The sequence below is a fragment of the Protopterus annectens genome, chromosome 5.part1, assembly GCF_019279795.1.
Source record: "Protopterus annectens isolate FY-2018-M chromosome 5.part1, PAN1.0, whole genome shotgun sequence".
NCBI classification, from domain to species: Eukaryota; Metazoa; Chordata; order Ceratodontiformes; family Protopteridae; genus Protopterus; species Protopterus annectens.
In genome coordinates this window covers 529,228,555-529,249,449 of record NC_056736.1, presented here as the reverse complement: position 1 = coordinate 529,249,449, position 20,895 = coordinate 529,228,555, and the positions used below count along the sequence as shown (strand labels likewise).

The following is a 20,895-nucleotide window of genomic DNA, read 5'->3' as shown; positions in this document are numbered from 1 at the left end:
TGATTCTGGCTCAAGAAAAGGAACACCTTCTACAGCATCTGGAATATGTCATAGCAGTGCTAAGATGCCTAGGGTATTCTGTGAACGAAATAAAGTCCAGTCTAGTACCCTCTCAAGACATGTGCTTTCTGGGTGTGAGACTGAATACAGCAGCCCAGATGGCCTTTAACCCCGGACAAACAAAAGAGTCTGTCACTTTACTTCCATCAACTATCTCATCAGTCCGTGCTGACTGCAAGGACAGTCCTTCAAGCATTAGGGTTCATGGCATCTTGTATTCTGGTGCTTCCCAATGCCAAACTGCATATGAGGAAGCTGCAATGGTATCTCAAAATGTATGGACACAGCACTGCCAAGATTTGGACACTGTCATTCAAATAATACCTTGCCTTCAAAAGGAATTCTTGTGGTGGGCTCAGGAATGTCACCTAAACAAGGGACTCTGTGACCCGCCAGAGGCGAGTCAGATTTTAACGACAGATGCCTCGGACACTGCTTGGGGAGCTCATCTAAATGGAAAGTGGATACAAGACAAGTGGCCTGCCAGACTACAGCATCTACATATCAACATGAAGGAGATGTTAGCAGTCCAGTTTGCATTGATGGCGTTCAAGGAGTTACTTCTCCAGGGCAGGTGTTGATTCTGACAGACAACACAACTGTCATGTGGTACATCAACAAGCAAGGGGAACACATTCTTATCCTCTATGCAGGCAAGCAATGATTTTATGGGAGACTGCGTTAAGCCTGCAACTGACTCTTCAGGCAAGGTTTCTGCCAGGAGCACAGAACTCCCTAGCAGATGTATTAAGCAGACAAATCATGGATCCCCACGAGTGGAAACTGGATCTTCATGTATTTCAGAAATTGACAGTGTCATGGGGAACTCCAGACATAGATCTGTTCGCTTCTCCACTAAACCACCAGCTGCCAAAGTATTGCACAAAGGGGTTTCATCACACAGCTTGGAAAGTGGATGCTCTGTCTTTCAGTTGGAAAAACCTTCATGTCTATGCTTTTCCACCTCTACCTCTTCTTCCAAAGGTATTACTAAAGGTCAGACAGGACAGGCCAAGGATGATTTTGATAGCTCCAGATTGGCCTCGCAACACTGGTACCCACTTCTAAGGAGTCTTGTAAAGAAGCCTCCATGGCCTTTACCTCTGATTCCTCATCTGTTATCTCAGAAGGACGGTCATCTGCTCAATGTCAAGCTTCAAACTCCCGATCTCACAGCTCCGCACAGTCTGTGTTGAGACATGGAAGGTCTCAGCTTCCTCAACAAGTTTTAAATGTGATTATGGAAGCTAGAAGGCCTAGTACTAGGAGAGTGTAGAAAAATGGAAGAGATTTTTATTTTGGTGTACAGCAAAGATTGGAGATTTCAGAGCCTAATTTGAGTGTGGCTCTTCAATATCTTACTGAGTTATTGGACAAAGGTTTGTCTTTCTCTTCCATAAAGATTCATGCTGCAGCAATTTCAGCTCACTATGATTGTGACCCACCTTGTTTTCGCATCCTTTGTTCAAGCAGTTTCTTAGAGGGCAAAGAATATAAGACCCCCAGAGAGCTCCTACTCCTGCTTGGGATCTCAATTTTGTGTTGGAAAAACTTACTCTACAACCTTTTGAGCCTGCAGCTACTGCTGAATTGAAATATTTGTCATGGAAGACTGCTTTTCTGTTGGCTATTACTTCTGCAAGAAGGGTGTCTGAGTTGCAGGCCCTTATGGCAGTAGAGCCCTTTTGATTTTCCATAAGGACAGGGTATCATTACGTACTAATCCTTCCTTTATGCCTAAGGTGGTTTCTAGTGTGGCTTTAAACCAAACTATTCATTTGCCTACCTTTTTTGCAGATCCTCAAAATAAAGGGGAAAAGATTTTGCACACTTTAGATGTACACAGGCAATTCGTTATTATTTGAGCAGGACTAAAGATTTTAGGCAGTCTCAGCAGTTACTTGTTTCTTTTGCTTTAAGTTCACAGGGCAAACCTGTGTCAAAACAAACTATTTCTAGGTGGATTGGCTTTTGCATTGCATTTTGTTATTCCCATCATGGCAAAGAGGTTCCAGCTGGGATTAGGCCTCATTCCACTAGGGCTACTGCCACTTCAACAGCATTTCTAAGGGGGGTGGCAACTAAGGATATTCTGGAAGCAGCTACTTGAGTTCAGTGCATACTTTCTCTAGGCATTATCACCTGCCTATATACTCTAAGACTAGAGCTGGTTTTGCCACAGCTGTTTTACAAGGCATGTTGTCAGCTCCTGCTACTTTATAATTTGCCAGCCTCCCTTCCCTCTGCTTTGGGATTCTACCCAATTGTCAGGACTGCAGCAAGGGAAGACGAAGAACATAGTACAGTTTTGTACCTACCATAAATGTAGATGTTCGAGGATTCCCTTTGCTGCAGTCCATTACCCTCCCTCCTTCCCCTCTGTGTTTCAGGGTGGTTGTGTAGGTGAGTTTACATGCTTATATTTTTTGTATATATTACTGTATATATTGTACATGTTTCTTGGTGCAGGTTGTTTTTGGGACTTGTCTTTTTGGGTCTTCTGACATCTGGGGCAAGAAAAGACTGAGGAAATGACGCCGGTCATGCGCATTAGTACCCTGACGCACTGACGCCATGACCGACGTCAGCCTTATACTCTGGTATTCGGGCCGACTGGGACGCGGACTATACCCAATTGTCAGGACTGCAGCAAGGGAATCCTCGAACATCTACATTTATGGTAGGTACAAAACTGTACTTTCCTTTACAGGTTGAATCCTAATTGCCTCTATCAGAGCTGTTTCAGAATCATTCCTGTATTACTTAATGAAGTGCACAGGTAATTTCTTCTGGGTTTTAGTATTATGGTTGGAGGGTTATGTTTTTTCGGGTCTACTTCACCTCGTCGAAGGCCGACAATATCGAAGCTGATATTGTCGGCACCAAAATGTCAAAAGCGAAAGTCATTGCGCGTGTAAACTGAAATCTCCGTAAGGGGAGATTTCCGTTTACTGCAATTTATTGTGATCTTGGAGTTGGTGTATTTAAGTAGTGGGGGGTGTGGTGAGTGTAGGGGGGCTTCCCCCCTGCATAGAGCAATTTGTGTTGTGTTTGGGTGTTTTTGTGTGTTCAATGTTCGGGGGTTTTGACAGTTGTGTCTATTACATTATCGACAGTTTGAGTTTTTGACAGCGTAATATAAATGTGTTTTTTTCTAGACCCATATTTTTTATGTGATTGATTGAAAACTCCTGCATGTTCATTGTAGGGATCATTGCTGTACGAGATAACGTCACATCTTTAGGAATTGGCTGAAGGCTCCTCCTCTGACTCTGGAGATCAGTATACACAACTAAAAGGAGAAGCAGTTAATTCCATTTTCAGTTCTTTGTTGCCACAAGAAGCAATTGTTTTTGTCAATCTTCTGCCTGTCCACTGGTCTGTTCTATGTAACTTACAGAGAGTTTGAGAATGCCTCTGTTATACTTAATATTGTTATTGCATTGCATAGATTTTTTTTTTCTCTTATTTGGTTGTTAGATTTTGGATTGGAAGTGTTAAAAGTTCTGAGGTCAACTTCATCTGATTAAAATTTGTAAACATTTTGCATGCATAAGGCAAATTCTGCCAAAGGAGTTTCACTTGCAGTGTTTTATTTAGGAACGGAATGGCAGATGTCCCCCTTTGAACACTAGCAACTTTCAGCAAGAAAATGTTTTAGCTGAGAGTGAAAAATTAAGGCCTCCCTTAAATGAAGAAATGTGAAGCTTTGTTACTGCCATCAGCCAGAAGTCAGAGTTGACTTTCTACCCTGCAACAGAAAAACAGCCTGCTGAAATTGGGAAGCCTGAATCTTTGCAGCCCCAAACGTTGTATTAATTTTTGGGGCTATTTCTCAGTCTGCCTTTGTATGTCTGACATTCCTGTCAAGGAGTTTTTTTTTTTAATCAGTTTTTGACATTCCACAGGTTGTGTAGGTGAAGTGCATGTCAGTCCACAGCTGTGGGTCCATAGGATAATTTTGGCAATGGGGGATGACTGTAGTATAGGAACGGAGAGAAAGAGGGAGGAAGCTGTGTGTTTAAAGCATATGCATTTGGTATGCAAGGAAAGTGTCTTCATTTTTATTTTGAATGCAGAGAGGGATGGGTGTTAAAAGTTCACAAATAAATGACAAGAGTTTTACCTTTTAGTCCCGAGTCAAGAATAATGCTTTAGGGTGTGCAAAGTACTGGTTTATTCCCTAAACAGTGCTGGGAGACTGCCTGCCAAGATTTTTAATCAGTCTCAAAGAACAAAGGAAAAAACACGGTCTACCTTTTGTTTTTAATTTTATGCATGCAGAACTTTGACATTAGATTACTTTCACGAATCAGTATATTTAAAAATGTCCTCATCCATCATGATTCTTTCTTAGAGCTTCAAGTAAACACTTGACAAAATGCCTTTTTAAAACATAGACCACCTGCTCTAAGAATTTCTTTCAACCCTGTAACATTCAGTTTCATTGCACACTATCTGAAAGATGTCCTTATGAAGACTTATCCCCAAGCGTGGGAAGGCTAGAGGGTACTATTAATCTGGTTTCAAAACATTCCTGGTCATTTGTTTTTTTTTTTTCTTTATTAGCATTCTGAAACTAGACTCTTTAAGCATAGTTTAACATAACATCCCTTAACTCCTTCAGCACTTTCTTCACCTTCAGCTATCTGCCAGAACAAACAGAGATTGCAGTCGTAAGACACTTGAAATGTAAAGCTACAACTTATGTAAAACTATATTTTGCATAATCATGCATATATTTTTCATTTTTTCTGTTGACATAAACCTATTATATAATTTTATTTCACTCATTTGTGAAGAAACTGCAAGTTAATATGCATTTTATGAAGAATAATCATGAGACATAATATTTTTCCATAAGTCATCCCGCATTTGACATCATACAACACACAGAATTATGTTTTAATTCTTCTTTAACTATATGCTTCATCATCATAGTATTCATCATCTAATGTGATTGAATTATTTATAAGTTCATTATCAGACACATTTATAAGTGACATTGCGCGTGCAGGTGAGGCTAAGCATTTTGTAATTACAGACTTTAGAACAGAAAATATTATTAAAACAACTAAAAGAACAAGTAAAAGAATAATACCAATTATTGTAATGATACCTTGTAATATACTGGTTCTCATGTTACTAAATATACTGCCTAACCATCCAAAAAGTGTCCGCTATGTAGAGGTGCTGTCCAGATCCTTAGCCATTTGCTTTATGAAATTAGCCAACTTTTCATGTTCATCGTGATACTCACTAATGTAAGAATAGCAACTTCCTATGAGGACACATGACTCCCCTTTGGCAGGTAACATTATGTCGAGTGCCAGCCGATTTTGTAATACCACAGTTTGAATTTCAGTAATTCCTTGATTTGCCACCCTAATGTGATGTAAAGTATGGTTTGCTAACTCCTGATGAATTTGAGCAAGCATGATGATTTCAGGCATTGTCCTTTGCACTCCATACCCAGGAGTAAAGACTGAAGATACTTGCTCTGCCCAGTGAATTGCCTGTTTATTTCTCAGTCTGCCTGCTAGAGGGTTCTCTATGTTGAATAGCAGGAGTAATGTAGCCCACAAAACAACATCCAGGCCAGTTTGTAGGCAACCAGAGGGTAGGCACGATCACAGCAAATGTAGTAACGATCCTCTATCATGTCCATGCCACACCCCAGTCGTTTAAGTGTAAAGAGTTCAACGCACTTTAATGTCTAGTGTCATTGCATACAGTTCCTTTTCTGGCATAGCATGTCTCTCCAAGATTTGTGGTTGCAAACTGGAGAGAGACTGCCTTTGAAAAGTCAGTCACATTATGCCAAGTTAAGATTTGTGTCATGAAGATCCTTTTCAGATGTCACCTGTGATGTAGAGATTGGAATTATGGCAATCCCTGCCTTAGAATGATGAGATATATGTGAACACACCCAACAGTTTGGCACATTAAGTCCACAGTATATTGTCGAAGAACAAAGAGGAAACTTATTTTCCCTCGACAAGTTTATAAAAGGAAACGGCAACAACAACAAAAAAAAAAGTACCTGCTATCACTGGATTCATTATGGACTGGGCAGATTTATTCTTTGCACTTCACCTTTGCTGACAAAGATGATTCATCTAGGGCCCCCACATAGCAAGCCTTTTTACAATGTGAAGAATGGATCCACATTGGTAGTTCTGCACAGCGGATGGCAGTAAATGTTGTGAACAGCATCTGGACAGGACCTTTTCACTCTGTTCTTTCTCTGGAAAGTTTTGACATAACCCTAATCACTGGGCTGCAGTTGGTGACAGGGCTAGTCAGGAGTTTGAGGAAGATCTTCTCATACAGTTCTGTGGTGCTTATGCAAAAAATGAATATGTTGTGCAATAAGACAAGGTAATACTTCATTTGACACAAGGAGCAGCTGGAAGGGGGCCATGGGTCTCCCCATTAATATTTCATAGGGTTTCAGTCTCCTTGTAGTATTTAATGTACTCCTCATACTTTTTAATGCTAAGGGAAGTGCCTCTGACTGTTTGTTTAAGGTTTGTTTCAGCACAAATCTTTGAAATCTTATTTTTAAGGGTCCGAGTGACCCTCTCTAGTAATCCGGATGACTGTGGATGGTTGGGACAATGGAGAGTCAACTTAGTATTAGAAATCTTGTATAACTGTCTAGTCAGGGTGTTATTAGTTCCTAGATCACTATTGATAGTACAAGGTACACCAAATCTAGGTATAAATTCAAATACAAGTCTTTTAACAACTGTTACAGAATCTGCTTTGGGACATGGATAAACTTCAACCCATGCAGAAAACATACAAGCCACCACCAATACAAATTGTAAATTACGGACTGTTACGTTACACAATACTTTGAAAATGAAGACAAATACAGTTATTTCTCTCTTTCAGTGGTTTTTATTATCTACAGTACACATGTGCGGGAGCCTCATGGAAAGCACAAGGGAGACTCCCAGAACAAAGGAATAAACGAGCTTATATACTGGTGATATTGCTGACAGTACAAAAATATAAAAATGAACCAATTAGATCATTATACAGGGCAATTAACCAATCAAAGGTTTACCCGTAAACATAAGACTATTCACATCATCATATCTCTGGGCAGAGAAAGAAAATCGGATGCACTTTCACAAAAGGCACATTTCCTGCTTTCAGGCAGACTCTTGTTTTGTTTTTCAGTATTTTCTCATTGCTCAGAGTTCATTCAAAGTTCATAGTACACAGTATATTTTAATACATACAAACTGTCACATACTCAATTTCCTCAAACACATGCTTTGGCTGTTCATATTCTACAATCCCCCATTTGATGCTGTGTAAGCATCACCATTTAACCTATCATACATTTGTCCCAAATCTAACATAACCATGCTACTGGTCCTTTCATTATTGGAAACATTGTCATTTCATCGTCTGCATTCATAGCTGTAGGCATATAAAACTTTGGCACTTTCTTCACAGTTTTTGAAGACATTAATTTCAAGATCAGTGCTTTGATTAGGAATAAGACAAGAAAAGCAACATTCGCCAATATTGCAATTAATAAAAATCAGCTTCAACAGTCCACCTCCCCAGCCTGAGAACAGGTTGGTTAACCGTGCCCATGTTGAACTATCGGCCTCTTTGGCCTTCGAGAGTTCGGAAATTCTTTGAATCAGTTCTAGATGGCTTTCAATTTTGTGCTGATTATCAGGAATAAATGTACAGCACTCCTCCTGGATTAAAGCGCAAGTTCCTCCTTTCGCCGCTAGGGCGAAATTGAGAGCCATATGGTTTTGGAGTACTACAGCTCTCATAGCAGTCAATTCATCAGTCACTAGTTCTAAGGCAGAAAATGTAGCATTGCTTAATATTTCAAGCAATTTAGCTTTCTCAGTTCCCAAATTGATTTCACTGCTCCGTATGATGGAATTATACCAGCCCATGATATGACGTCATCACCCAAGTCCATATGGGACAGTCCTTTGGTGCTAGTATGAGCTAAGTCATCATGATAGATCCATGAAGCATCAACTTGACCTACAGGATTGGCAGGCTTCTTGACCTCTCGAACGTTCTGAATTTTCCCTTTAGGTAATGCAGATACATGTCGAATAGCTGGGACTAGGTAGCCCAGGAAGCAGACCAGTTTCCTGGTAGCCATTTATATGCTTTTCTTCCGCACACACAATAACAGTTTTATACTTTAATGGTGATGTTGATAGACTTGAAGCGATCCCTGACGTCCTGCAGTCCTTGGAATATTTTCCAATAGACAGTTTCTATCTTCTGGGAAGAGTTAGCTATAGAGTTTCTAACAAGTCTTTTTATAGGTGTGAAATCTGTTACACAACCCGAATTGTCTGCAGTGCAGTTATGTACCACTGTTTTGTTACAATGGCTCCATCCGACTCTAGTTTTACCAAGTTTTTGAAAACACACAGTTCCGTTTTGGCAGAGGGACAACTGTAATGCTATCTTGTCGTTTGAAATAACATTTTATGTATCGTAGATCAGATTCATCCAGGTTTCATTAACCCCTAAAGGGACTATATTTGGCATCAATCCCCCATGAACAGTAGGAATAACAGTGCAAATCCAGCAGTTCGAGACATTGAGGGATGACACAAGCATATTTAATAGCTTGGTAGGTGTTGAAAGGTGGATGCCATGCAGCTCGTTTGGCATGAGGTGTACTTGGAGCAGGAAATAAAAATGGCCACAGTAAAAATAACATAACGACAAAAATAACCACCAAAATAGTTGTGCAGTGCTTTTGTGGAAATGGTGGTTGCACTTGTATTGTGTCGGGAGGGTGAGGTTGTCCAAATGGATAAACGTCAGGCATTGTCAGGTGCTGGTACAGTATGGCTTCGAGTACGAGTAGCAATAGGTGGAGAATCAGGAGTAGCAAAAGGTAGAGGCTGTTGATCTTCAGATGGGATGACCTTCTTGACGTGCGATATGTGAATCCAAGTGGGTGAGCCTTGTAGTCGAACCGCTGATGATGTTGTCATTAGAACCAGGAAGGGCCCCTTCCAGCATGGTTGTAGTGCTCTTTTTCGAGAGAATGACTTGACGTACACCCAATCTCCTGGTTGTAGTGCAGAGGACAGGAAAGGATCAGGGATGTGTTGAGCCGCTGCTACCTGGCGATGATGAAACTGTAAAAAAGAAATGAGAAGTGCAATACACAAGAATATCATGATCAAATGCATCATACTCAGAAAAAGGGTGGTGGTGGTGGAGTCATGGGCATACGCATAGGGTGGCCCATGAGGATTTCATGAGGAGAAAGACCTTTAGTAGGATGTACTTGCGCTCTCAGAGAGAGTAGGGCTAGAGGTAGGGCCTGTACCCAAGTGAGGCCCGTTTCAGTAGTAATTTTAGCCAGTCTGATTTTCAGAGTCTGATTCATGCGTTCAATAATAACTCATGCCTGTGGTCTATATGGACAATGAAATTTTAGAGTGATGCCTAACATTTTACACAGTGAATCAATTAACTGAGCAGTAAAATGTGTTCCACGGTCCGAATATATTTGACAGGGAACACCAAAACAAGGTATCAATTCATAACAAAGTTTCTTAGCAACTGAAATAGCATAATTTTTGGCACATGGGTAGGCTTCTAACCACCCAGAAAAAACATCAACAACAGTTAAAACATATTTGAAATGAGCACAAGGTGGAAGTTCAATAAAATCCCATTGCAAAGCGCAAAATGGTCCCAATGGTTTTGGCAGTGGTTGTGCGGGAGCCATAGTGCCTTTTGAAATGTTATACTGTAAACAAATGGAGCTGCCTTTGAGTTACAGGGCGTGGGGCATTTTGAGTAGATGTTATATGATTTGGGAGTATTTGATGAGAACCCATTGTAATAATATGTCCCAAATACTGCACCTTTTCCTGACAGAATTGTAATTTTGATCTGTTTACTTTAAACCCTCGTATAGCTAAAAAGTTTAACACTAGAAGGGAATCTTCCCTACATGAGTTACTGTCTGACGAAGCTATAAGAACATCATCCACATATTGGACTAGAACTGAACGTGATGGTAGTTGCAGATCCTGTAACTGTCTATGCATCTCTCGAGAAAATAAGGTTGGGGATTCTACATATCCTTGGGACAATCGAGTCCATGTATACTGCTGACCTTTGTAGGTAAATGCAAACAAATACTGACTGTCGGGATGCACTGGAATAGAGAAAAAGGCTGATGAAATATCTATTACCATAAAACATTTTGCAGTAGGTGGGATACAGCTCAAAATAGTAGCTGGGTTTGGAACAATCGGGAAAACGGGCAAAACAGCTTTAACTTCTCGCAAGTCTTGCACAATTCTGTAAGCTTGTTTGGCAGGTTTTTTCACCGGTAATATTGGGGTGTATGGGCTTGTGGTGGGTACTATGATCCCTTGCTGTTCTAATGCAGAAATAACAGGGGCAATACCAGATATAGCCTCAGCTGTCAAAGAGTACTGTGGTACTCGCGGTAATGTTGCTCCTGGTTTTAGGGTTATTTTTACAGGAGTAGCTGTGGTCAAAAACCCAACATCATTGTCATGAGTAGTCCACAGGTGAGAGGGTAGGGAATGTAAATACTCGTTTCTGTCAGAATTTGGCTGGATACACATCGTCTGTAAAATGACAGAGTCATCTAAAGTTGCCAGGGTTACTGTCCTGTTGGTCTGAAGGTACTTGGAGATAAACTCCATCAGCTGTGCAAAAAATTGTGGCCCCCATTTTGCAAAGCAAGTCTCTAATAGATTTAAAGGTGCTGAGGGTCCTGCTAAAAATGCATGGTTATCCTGCAGAGGTACCAAAGTTACTGGGACTGGAATAGTTTTGGAGTACTCAATAGGTATACCAGATACACCCACACCTCTAGTTATTTTGTCGGAGAGGGAATAATTCATGGCTGCTTTGCCAGCTAGCATGGATTTAGTCGCACCGGTATCAATTAAAAATGGATAGGGTTTATTTTTAACCAGTAACATAACATGTGGTCCATCCTGATCCACAGGAATAAAAGGACACAATTGCTGTTTCTGTTCAGGGAACCTTCATTGTGGTTGCTGTTGATTGGACGGCATCCAGCTAGAATTCCACTGTTGTGACGTATCGGTGTATGGTGCAGATTGCTCAGCCAAATATGGACACTCTAATTTTTCCAATGGCCTGGTTGGCCACAGTTGAAACACTCTGATTACTAGAATTCTGGGGTGGAGCCGACTGTGTTCCCTGCCAGTTTTGTCTATTCTGATTTCCTGCTCCTTGGCGTCCACCCCTCCCTCTCCCTCATCCTCTACCCCACTGACCAAAAGCGCCACACATTTGGATTTATGCTTTTACTAATTTCTCCTGTAAATCCTTCTTTTCTTTAGCTAAATGGTCAGATAGGTATTGTACCTGCTGGACTAACTCATGTAAGCCCAAACTAGGCCAGTTTAAGCATACTTCCTTTAACTTGTCCCTCACCTGAGGGCGTAACCCATCTACAAAGGCAGCTGACAGCCCGCTTTGTGCTGGTCCTTCGGTGGGCTCTGGGAACCCGGAATATGCCTCAAAGGCTTCAGTGAGTCAATTTAAGTATTTGTCTATAGGCTCATCCTCTTTCTGTATGACTGATTTAATTTTCGACCAATTGGGGGTAGGTGGCACTATTACAGTGATAGTATCAACTATACATTGCTTAACTGCTTCAAATCCATTCTCCCCTTGTGTGTTGAGCTTCGGAATTGGGGTAGGAACATTAGCATGATCCCAGATAAGTTACATCAGATCAGCTGGGACAGCGTATTGGAGGACAGCTCTAACCTCTTCTATGGTAGGAATTTGCAAACAGATATGTCCTGCCAATATGCGTTGAAACTTCACTGGGTTATTACGAATAGGCGGAAGTGATTTAGTGATCGCTTGAAAATCAACTGCTGACCACACCCTAGGTACCACTACTGTAGCCGGTTGTCCCGCATCCCTAGCATGTGCTGGGTTTCAGACTTCTCTCAATGGGAATACTCCATCTGATGGGCTAGTACCCGATTCAGAATCAGAATCTGGATTAGATTTGTCTGGACCAATGTAGCCGTCATGGTCTTCAATCACAATTGGGCATTGTTTGTAATATTTACCCATGTGTAAATATACGGCTTTTTTATTGTGATATATTTTCGGCTGGCTAGACCTAGGGTCAAAAAGCATTTGTGCTTTTCTTTTCTGCTGTTTTTTTTGTCTTCAAATGGGTTAGTCTAGGTGATGGTTTACCTGTATCTGTTTGATCAGGTTGTTCTATAAGCAGTTTGCTAGGCTGACCTCCCATTGCCCGATCTCCGCTTCTAGAGTCTGGGTGCGGCCTGCTCTTCTCCCCGCCTGCCTTTGCCCTCTGTTGTGGAGCTCACTGCTCCGTCTTGAACCTGTGAAGGCTGATATTGCGGTGGAGGAGCCATAGGGGGTGGGGGGAACCAGGGGTTATCATCCTCAGATGATTCAGTTATTTGTAATTTACTTAATTCTTGTACAGGATATAATCCCTTAAAGGGTGGTTCCTTTAAGCGTTTACCATTTGCTACATCTAGATTACTCGCAGTATGCCGCAGTTCCTTTATCTGCTCTTTTATTTTCTTTTGGCTGTCCTTAAGACTACTGACGACTGAGTCCTTTTCCCTTCCTTTAGCTTCACGCATCCAATCATTAAAAGCTGCCCAGCACAACCCTGGTATTCTTCCTTTCTTTTTTAATTTCTTTTGCAAATTAGTCAATATATCTTTATTAAAACTACCATTTTCGGGAAAAGCAAGGTCACCGTCATTTTTAGTAAGGGCGATCCACTGATTTAGAAACATACAACTGTCCCGGGACACACAATAAAACATATAACCAGCTGGTGTACCTCTTTCTGGCTCACTTTTTCCCGCACTCGCTCCCATTTTCACTCAATAAGCTATACTTGTTTAACACAGGTTTAGCTAAGGCATTATATAAACGTCTTGTTACCCCACTATCATTCCTCCTTTCATACGTATGTCGCCAGTATTTCCGTATTAACCCACTCTTACTGCACATTCAATAGCAGAAGAGAAATGCATGCCACTTACCTCAAAACAACTGAATGAGAGAAATCATATAATTTTCTGCATAAAAAAATGTCAAATCTTTAAGACAGGCAGATACAGAGAGATGAAAGAAACACTGCAGAAACAGATAAGTCTGTTATAGGCCCCTTTCATTAGCAGTATTTAATCCACTTCCTGACTGCTGCAGCTTGTTCTCAATTCAGATCCGTGTAAACGGCACCAATTGTTAAGTTACACAATACTGTGAAAATGAAGACAAATACAGTTCTTTCTCTTTCAGTGGTTTTTATTATCTACAGTGCACACGTGCGGGAGCCTCATGGAAAGCACCAGGAAGACTCCCAGAACAAAGGAATAAACAAGCTTATATACTGGTGATATTGCTGACAGTACAAAAATATAAAAATGAACCAATTAGATCCTTATACAGGGCAATTAACCAATCAAAGGTTTACCCGTAAACATAAGACAATTCACATCATATCTCTGGGCAGAGAAAGAAAATCGGATGCACTTCCATAAAAGGCACATTTCCTGCTTTCAGGCAGACTCTTGTTTTTCAGTATTTTCTCGTTGTTCAGAGTTCATTCAAAGTTCACAGTATATTTTAATACATACAAACTGTCACATACTCAATTTCCTCAAACACATGCTTTGGCTGTTCATATTCTACAGGACCTTTGGCATCCGGATAAAGTTGGGCTGCACATTTACAAAAGATCCCCAAGGTGGTGGTAAGCATGCAGCCCTAATGTTTGCATTTTTGCTAACATTTTGTTTTAGGCATACTTTACAATTATTAACATCCTGAAGTATCAGAGACATGAGGGGCATACCAACTTTGAGTAATTTGATTAAATAAAGCTGTCTTACCTGCATGGCAAGGTAGCAAGGAAGCAGGCAACACTAGTTGGGCATCCAGATGTTGCCATAACCCATTGTCTGATTTACTGCATCTGTCTTTAAGCCACCTCTGAACTTCTCCCTGTGATGCTTCAGCTTGGAAAGCTTATACTCTCAAAATTAAGTACATCATCACTGTTAGTCTTGCAGTAACATCACATGAAAATTTGCACAAAGTCCTTCTACATTTTTCTTAGCTTGATTTGCCAAATTATTTCCCTTTGAAACAGCATCTATGCCCTTTTGATGGGCACTGCGTTTAACTACTGCTGATTTGTTTAGGTAACAAAAGAGAATCTGATAAAGCATTCACAAAAAATAATTTTTAATCTGAGTTCCTACTTCCAAAGTTTCTCAAAATAATGTACTACACCAAAAGCATAACATCAGTATAGACCTTGGCAACTTTCTTTGGCTAACTTGCAAGCCTTTTGTACAGCCACTAACTCAGCTACCTGGGCAGAATTTATGCCCTGTAGTCTTTGTTTGAAGCAAAACAACATTATTGGTGCAAACTGATATTCCTGCTACCAGACTTCCATTTCGATCTCTTCCACAGGAACCATCCACAAATAGGTCCAGTTCAGCATTGGATATAAGAGTGCAAGTCATTCATAGGAGAAAGCAGATAATTAGTTGCATACACAATCAGGCTTTTCACCATCCTCGGCAGTAAGTAACAAAGATGCAGGATTTAGAACAGGACAGGGTATGAGAGAAATATATGGACCAGAAAAGTGTAAGTTCAGATTTAGTTAGACATGCAGTCAAGAGGGGTTGAGTTTTTATTTTAAGTAAGAGAGATAATACAGAATGAGGGACAGCTACTGTGAGATTATGCCTGAGCACCAGTGATTGTGCAAGATTGACTGAGTGGTGGCAGCAGCAGCAGCTACTGCTCTTAAGCATGGTGGAAGTCCTTTTGCAGCAGAATCAAGTGCTGTACTATAATAAGCTATTGGATGATAGTTGTCCCCATGTTTTTGTGCAAGCAGTCCATGAGCAAATTAATTTCTTTCATGACAAAATAAAATGAAGTCTTTCCATAATCTGGTAACTCTAAATCTGGGGCAGTAGCTAAAACCTGCTTTCAATTCTGAAATTAATTTTCTTCAGTATCCCAAAGGAGGGGCTCTGGTGTATCCTGTTTTAAAAGATTTGTTAAAGGTTTAGCAATTTCTGCATAGTTAGAAATCCACTGTCTGCAATATTATTACACCCAAGAAAGCTCTAAGCTGACGCTGAGTAGTTGGGCATGGGGCTTTAGCTATTGCCCCAATATGAGATGGTAACATCTGCCTGCTGCCCTCAGATGTCAGATGACCAAAATAATGTACCTGAGAAGACCATAGCTGTAATTTTTCTCTTGATGTCTTGTGTCTTTTTCTGCAAGAACAGTTAAAAGATGTAAGGTAGCCTGCTGACACTGCTGAAAAGAATCAGATGCTATTAGTAAAGCATCTACATATTGCAATAGCACAGATCCACCTGGAAATGTCACATCTTCCAAATCTTTTTGTAGAATTTGAGAAAATAATGAAGGAGCTTTAGTGTATCCTTGTGGCAACTTGTACATGTATACTGCTGTCCCAAGTAAAAGCAAACAGAAACTGACTTTCAGGATGGATAGGTATAGAAAAGAATGCTGAACACAGATCTATCAAATAACTGTTGGATGCAACTTTAAATCTACTTTGTAACTTTAGTTGATTATCTTTTGAACTTGTAACGAGTACCATCTGCCTGATACATTTGTCATTTCATTCCCTTTCCCTTGCTACTGTGCCAATGTTAATATAATGCTGTTCATGCCAGCTAGCTTGTATACTTCTCTATCTCACTGTGTTTCTCGGTTGGCAAGTTTTACAAGTACTGTTATCACATTAACAGATTATTTCTGCCTGTTGGTGGTTTTAATATAGCAAATTCATGGTGAGACTATATTAGAGCTTATTTCCTAGCTCTACGTTTGTGTAAATGGTTATGTGATTGGAGTTTTCTTTGCTGATTGTGATCATTGCTATTTTATTTCCTTGACTTTCTCCATTCCTCTCCTCCTCCATCACTACTTAACTCTCCACTGAAGTCTCAACTAACCAACCCCCCATTTTGGTTTGTCTCCTTCCTTTCCCTGTATTTCTGTTATTGCCTGTCCTTGTTTTTTCTTTTCATTACTCATATTCTCTACTAACGTCTCCTTTCACCTTTTCTGTGTCTGTATCTATACACTGTAGACAGTACTGCACTATTTTTAATCACTTTTCTCTCACTGAATTTCAATCTCTCTACATTTTCACAGGCTGTTATCCACTCTGCTCCTGCCCTCATCCCAGCCTCACAAATCTACAGAACACTGACGATACTGCTGAACGCACGGCACTGAAGCTTTTTGCTAACAAGAAACCCTGAAAGATCACATAAGTTTTGCTGTTGAAAGTATGTAGCTGCTGTGAAAGTGATATTAAATCTAAATCGGTACATCAGCTCCTCATACCCCTCCACTCCATTTCTAGCCTCTCTTGCTCCTTCCCTTCAAACTACCAGCTCCCCTAACACCTGTCTACACTTTGGAAAAATAAAGACCTATACACCATGCAAATTATGTAATGTTTTCTTGTACTAGCTTCTCACTAACCTCCCCCCAGCAACCAACTCTACCTAGTTTTTTTCACTCTAGGTATTTATCCCTCTTTTCTGCTCTCAAAAACCTGTATTGTCCCTCATCCTTGGCTAATTTTAACTCTAGCATGCAGCATGTTATCTCAGCCCTATCCCCCTTTTACTGTAACCTATCCTTTCAGACTCCCGTGGTTAGGCCAGTTTTGGCCAGATACTGGCTACCTTGCCTAGCTTGTAATACAATATTTCTGTGGTTAACTTTTGTAACTTTACTGATAGGGTTTTGGCACGCTACTCACACTTACCTGGTCCAACCCACTCGGTTCACTCTCACTTCGCTCGGGCTCACTCTGATGTTCATAGTGTTTCACTGCTGCAGTCTTTACACTTGGGTTATCCTGCCATCAGGCGGGCCCGCAGTCGGCCTGAGTTCCAAAGTCTTGGTCCGACATCGGTTGCTGTCGCCTCTTACCTGACGTCAGTGTGCCAGGGGTATAGAAGAAGCAGCCGACGCCATTTTTTTTCAGTCTTTCTTGCCGCGCGGTGCCCGAAGCAAAAGCAGTTCGCAAGTGCCGGTCGGCCGACTCTTGAGATTTCAAATTCGATTTCAGAACCGAAGTCTTCAATAAAGCCAAGTACCCCGTTGGGGAAATTTTTTCTTGCCTCAGACCGAATTGTATTTCTTGTGGGAAGCAAATACCTCATAAGGATTTTCATTGTTACTGTATTCAATGCCTAGGCCCAGATCACGACGTCACTAGATGTCAGTTTTGTGCTAGATTTAACAAACGCACTATTAAACGTGGAACAACCGACGACCGGAATGCACAAAAAACGCAAGATAAAGATAAGGAAAGGCATCCGAGGCCCAAAACTGATGACAAAGCCTCTTCTAGGTCAGTCGCCGGTTCACTGGTTTTCAGTGAGGTGCTTTCGCAGCCCCTGACTCCCACTACCTCAGAACCACAGGCCGCGACCGACTCCCATGTGGAGGTGCCTAGGCCTCTGGATACTCAAGGTGTTGGGCCAACGGAGATTAACCCTTCAGATGGGTCCGGAGCCGCTGTGATGGTGTTTTCAGGCCTACTCAACTTACCATTGCAACTACAGCCAAGACTAAGCCTACATTAAAGACAAAGAAGCCAAGTACAGCATTCACCTGGACAGGCCTCCATGCCTAAAAAACAGATGCTCAAGATGGCTGAAGACTTGATAACTCTGATCAGGGGTTCCCATCCCCCTCCTGATAAAAGGCCTAGGCAGGATACAGACTATGATTCCTCTGACCAGGTTTCAGTATATTCTGATTCCTCTTCAGACCAGGGATATTCTTTACCCCCCACCCATGAGGATTCTGATGCTGAAGAATCAATTCCTTCAGCCTCTCCTCCTGAGGATTATTCTTTTGGGGAAACTGTACATACCATGAGGGAGCATTTCCATTGGGAGGGCCAGGATTACTCAGAATCCAAGAAAAGGCTCAGAGACTTTCTTTTGCTGCCTCAGCACAGGCCCCTTGCTATTCCGCCAGTGTTGGACATTGTGGATGATGTGTTCTCTGAATCTAGTTTAAATCCTGATTCTTTACCCCCAGCTCCAGTCAAGCCAGACAGATACTACAGAGTCCCTGACTCTCACAAATTTCTTTATAAAAACCCTGTTGCTGACCCCGAAACTACTTCCCAGGGTCTCAAAGGGGTTAAGGCTTCAACGGCTAAGAATCCAGTTCCCTCTGATAGGGACTCTAGAGCATTAGACAGATGGGGAAAGAAAGTTTACACCTCTGCAACTTTAGCAGTGAGGGCTCTAAATTGCCAGATTCATATGATTAAATATCAACAATACTTACTGTCTCAATTAAAACAGAAAATGAGTACAAATGCAGAACAACCTGATTATAAGGAAATGCAGGATTTATTGCATGCAGCTGAACAAGTGGGAAAGCATACTTTGCAATGTGGTTTTGATTCATTAGAAGTTTCTTGTAGAGCAGCAGTTACAGGATCTGTGATTCGAATACATGCTTGGTTAAAAGAACAAAGTTTACCAGATCATGTTAAGGTAAAATTATTGGATGCTCCTTTGCAACAAGATAATTTATTTGGTATTAAGGCAGAAGAGGTATTAAAGAAAATGGAGGATAAGGCAAAATCTATGCAAACATTGAAGGATTTCTTATAGGTACAGCCACCATGATTTAGCAGAAATTGGCCTACAAAGAATTGGTCCTTTCCAGTGTCAGGCCACAAAGAGGCAGATACAGATGCCCAAGAGGCAGATCTCAGCCACAAGGCTCTTACAGACCACAACACTGGGGTGCTTCAAACCCAAAACAAGATGAGGATAAGTCGCAACCTTACAGGAAACAATCCCAATGACTTCCCCCTTCCAGTGCCAAACTCTTTCCTTTTGGCAGCTCCCTTAGGGGGGAAACTAGCACTTTTTTCTCAAAACTGCCAAGCAATCACCCAAGACAAATGGGTGCTGAATATTGTGTCTCAAGGTTACAGGTTCCACTTTCACACTTTTCTAAGGCTAAAAGGAATGCCAGACCTGCCACAAAATCAATGGGCAGAGGCACAAAAACAAATTATAGCTCTCATGGACATGAGCTATTCAAAAAGTACCACAGCAGGACAAAGGACAAGGATTTTACTCAAGACTCTTCCTGGTACCCAGGAAGGACAAAGCCTGGAGACCCATTCTGGACCTTTCCACTCTACATACTTACCTGGATGTTCCGAAATTCAAAATGCTGACAACTACACCAGCTCCTTCCCATGTTGGGCAAGAAAGCTTGGCTTGTTACTTTGGACCTCAGAGGCATACCTGCATGCCCCTATCAGACACAATTGCAGAAGATACCTCAGATTCATAGCTGATTCAATGCACTACCAATTCTCTGCACTGCCCTTTGTCTTATCTACTGTGCCCAGGGTCTTTACCAAGTGCCTGGCACCAGTAATTGCATTTTGCAGACAAAAAGGAATTCCGATATATCCATATCTGGACGACTGCCTGATTCAGGCAGAGAGCAAGGGCATTCTTCTACAGCATCTGGCGTTCATAAAAAGATTATTAAGTTGCCTAGGGTACACAGTAAACTAAAAGAAATCAAAACTAGTGCCCTCTTAAGAGATAATATTCCTGGGTGCCAGCTTAAATACAACGGCCCAGATGGCTTATCTCACGCCAGACAAACAAGGAGAACTGACTCAGTATTTTCAATTGATGGCAACAAAGTCCCAACTCCCTGCAAGAAAAATTCTGCAGGCCTTGGGATTCATGGCATCCTGCATACTATTTCCATATGCAAGATTGCATATGAGGAAATTACAGTGGTACCTAAAAAGTGTTTGGTCTCAACATTCTCACAGCTTGGAGACAGTAATATCACTAATTCTCTGCCTACAACAGGAGTTTCAATGGTGGGCACAGGCATGTCACCTCAACAAGGGTCAGCCTTTCACTCTTCCCACAGCCAGGCAGATTTTAACAGACGCCTCTGATTACGCCTGGGGAGCACACATGGCAGGAAAATGTATTCAGGGCAAATGGACCATAGACCAAATCTTCACATCAATCAAAAAGAGATGTTGGCTGTAAAAAAATGCCCTTACAGCTTTCAAGGATCTTCTGCATACAGGACAATTACTATTAAAGACAGACAACACCACTGTAATGTGGTACATAAACAAACAAGGGGTCACTCATTCTTACCCCCTATCTAGACAAGCCATGACCTTGTGGAACACAGCTCTAACCTACCAAGTTCATCTGCAAGCACAATTCCTGCCAGGAAAGAAAAACACTCTGGCAGACGACTTAAGCAGAAACATCATGGATCCTCACGAGTGGAAACTAAATCCACAAGTCTTCAGCATGATAATGCACAGATGGGGGTGCCCAGATATAGGTCTTTTTGCCTCACCACTGAATTACCAATTACAAAAATTCTGCACAAGGACTTATCACACACAAGCATGGAAAGTGGATGCTCTTTCGTTCAGCTGGAAAAGCCTAAATGTTTATGCTTTCCCACCTCTGCCTCTCCTTACAAAGGTACTCCTAAAAGCCAGACAAGAAAAACCACAGATGATTCTGATTGCTCCAGACTGGCCACGCCAACATTGGTACCCATTCTTAAAGAACTTAGCTCAAGGCCCACCTTGGATTTTGCCTCAAATTCCACACCTTCTGACTCAGCAAAACAATCAGATACTGCACAGTCAGCTCAAAACCTTAA

The 20,895-nt window shown here is 41.3% G+C and overlaps 1 protein-coding gene across 1 annotated transcript in view; it reads left to right on the top strand.

The window, feature by feature from the left end:
• Positions 1 to 20,895, top strand: part of ATP6V1A (ATPase H+ transporting V1 subunit A) — a 449,992-nt gene that overhangs the window by 212,906 nt on the left and 216,191 nt on the right. The window contains exon 9 of the mRNA XM_044072828.1: positions 12,575 to 12,639. Within this exon, the coding sequence (XP_043928763.1) occupies positions 12,575 to 12,639 (65 nt within the window). The remainder of the gene's footprint in view (positions 1 to 12,574; positions 12,640 to 20,895) is intronic.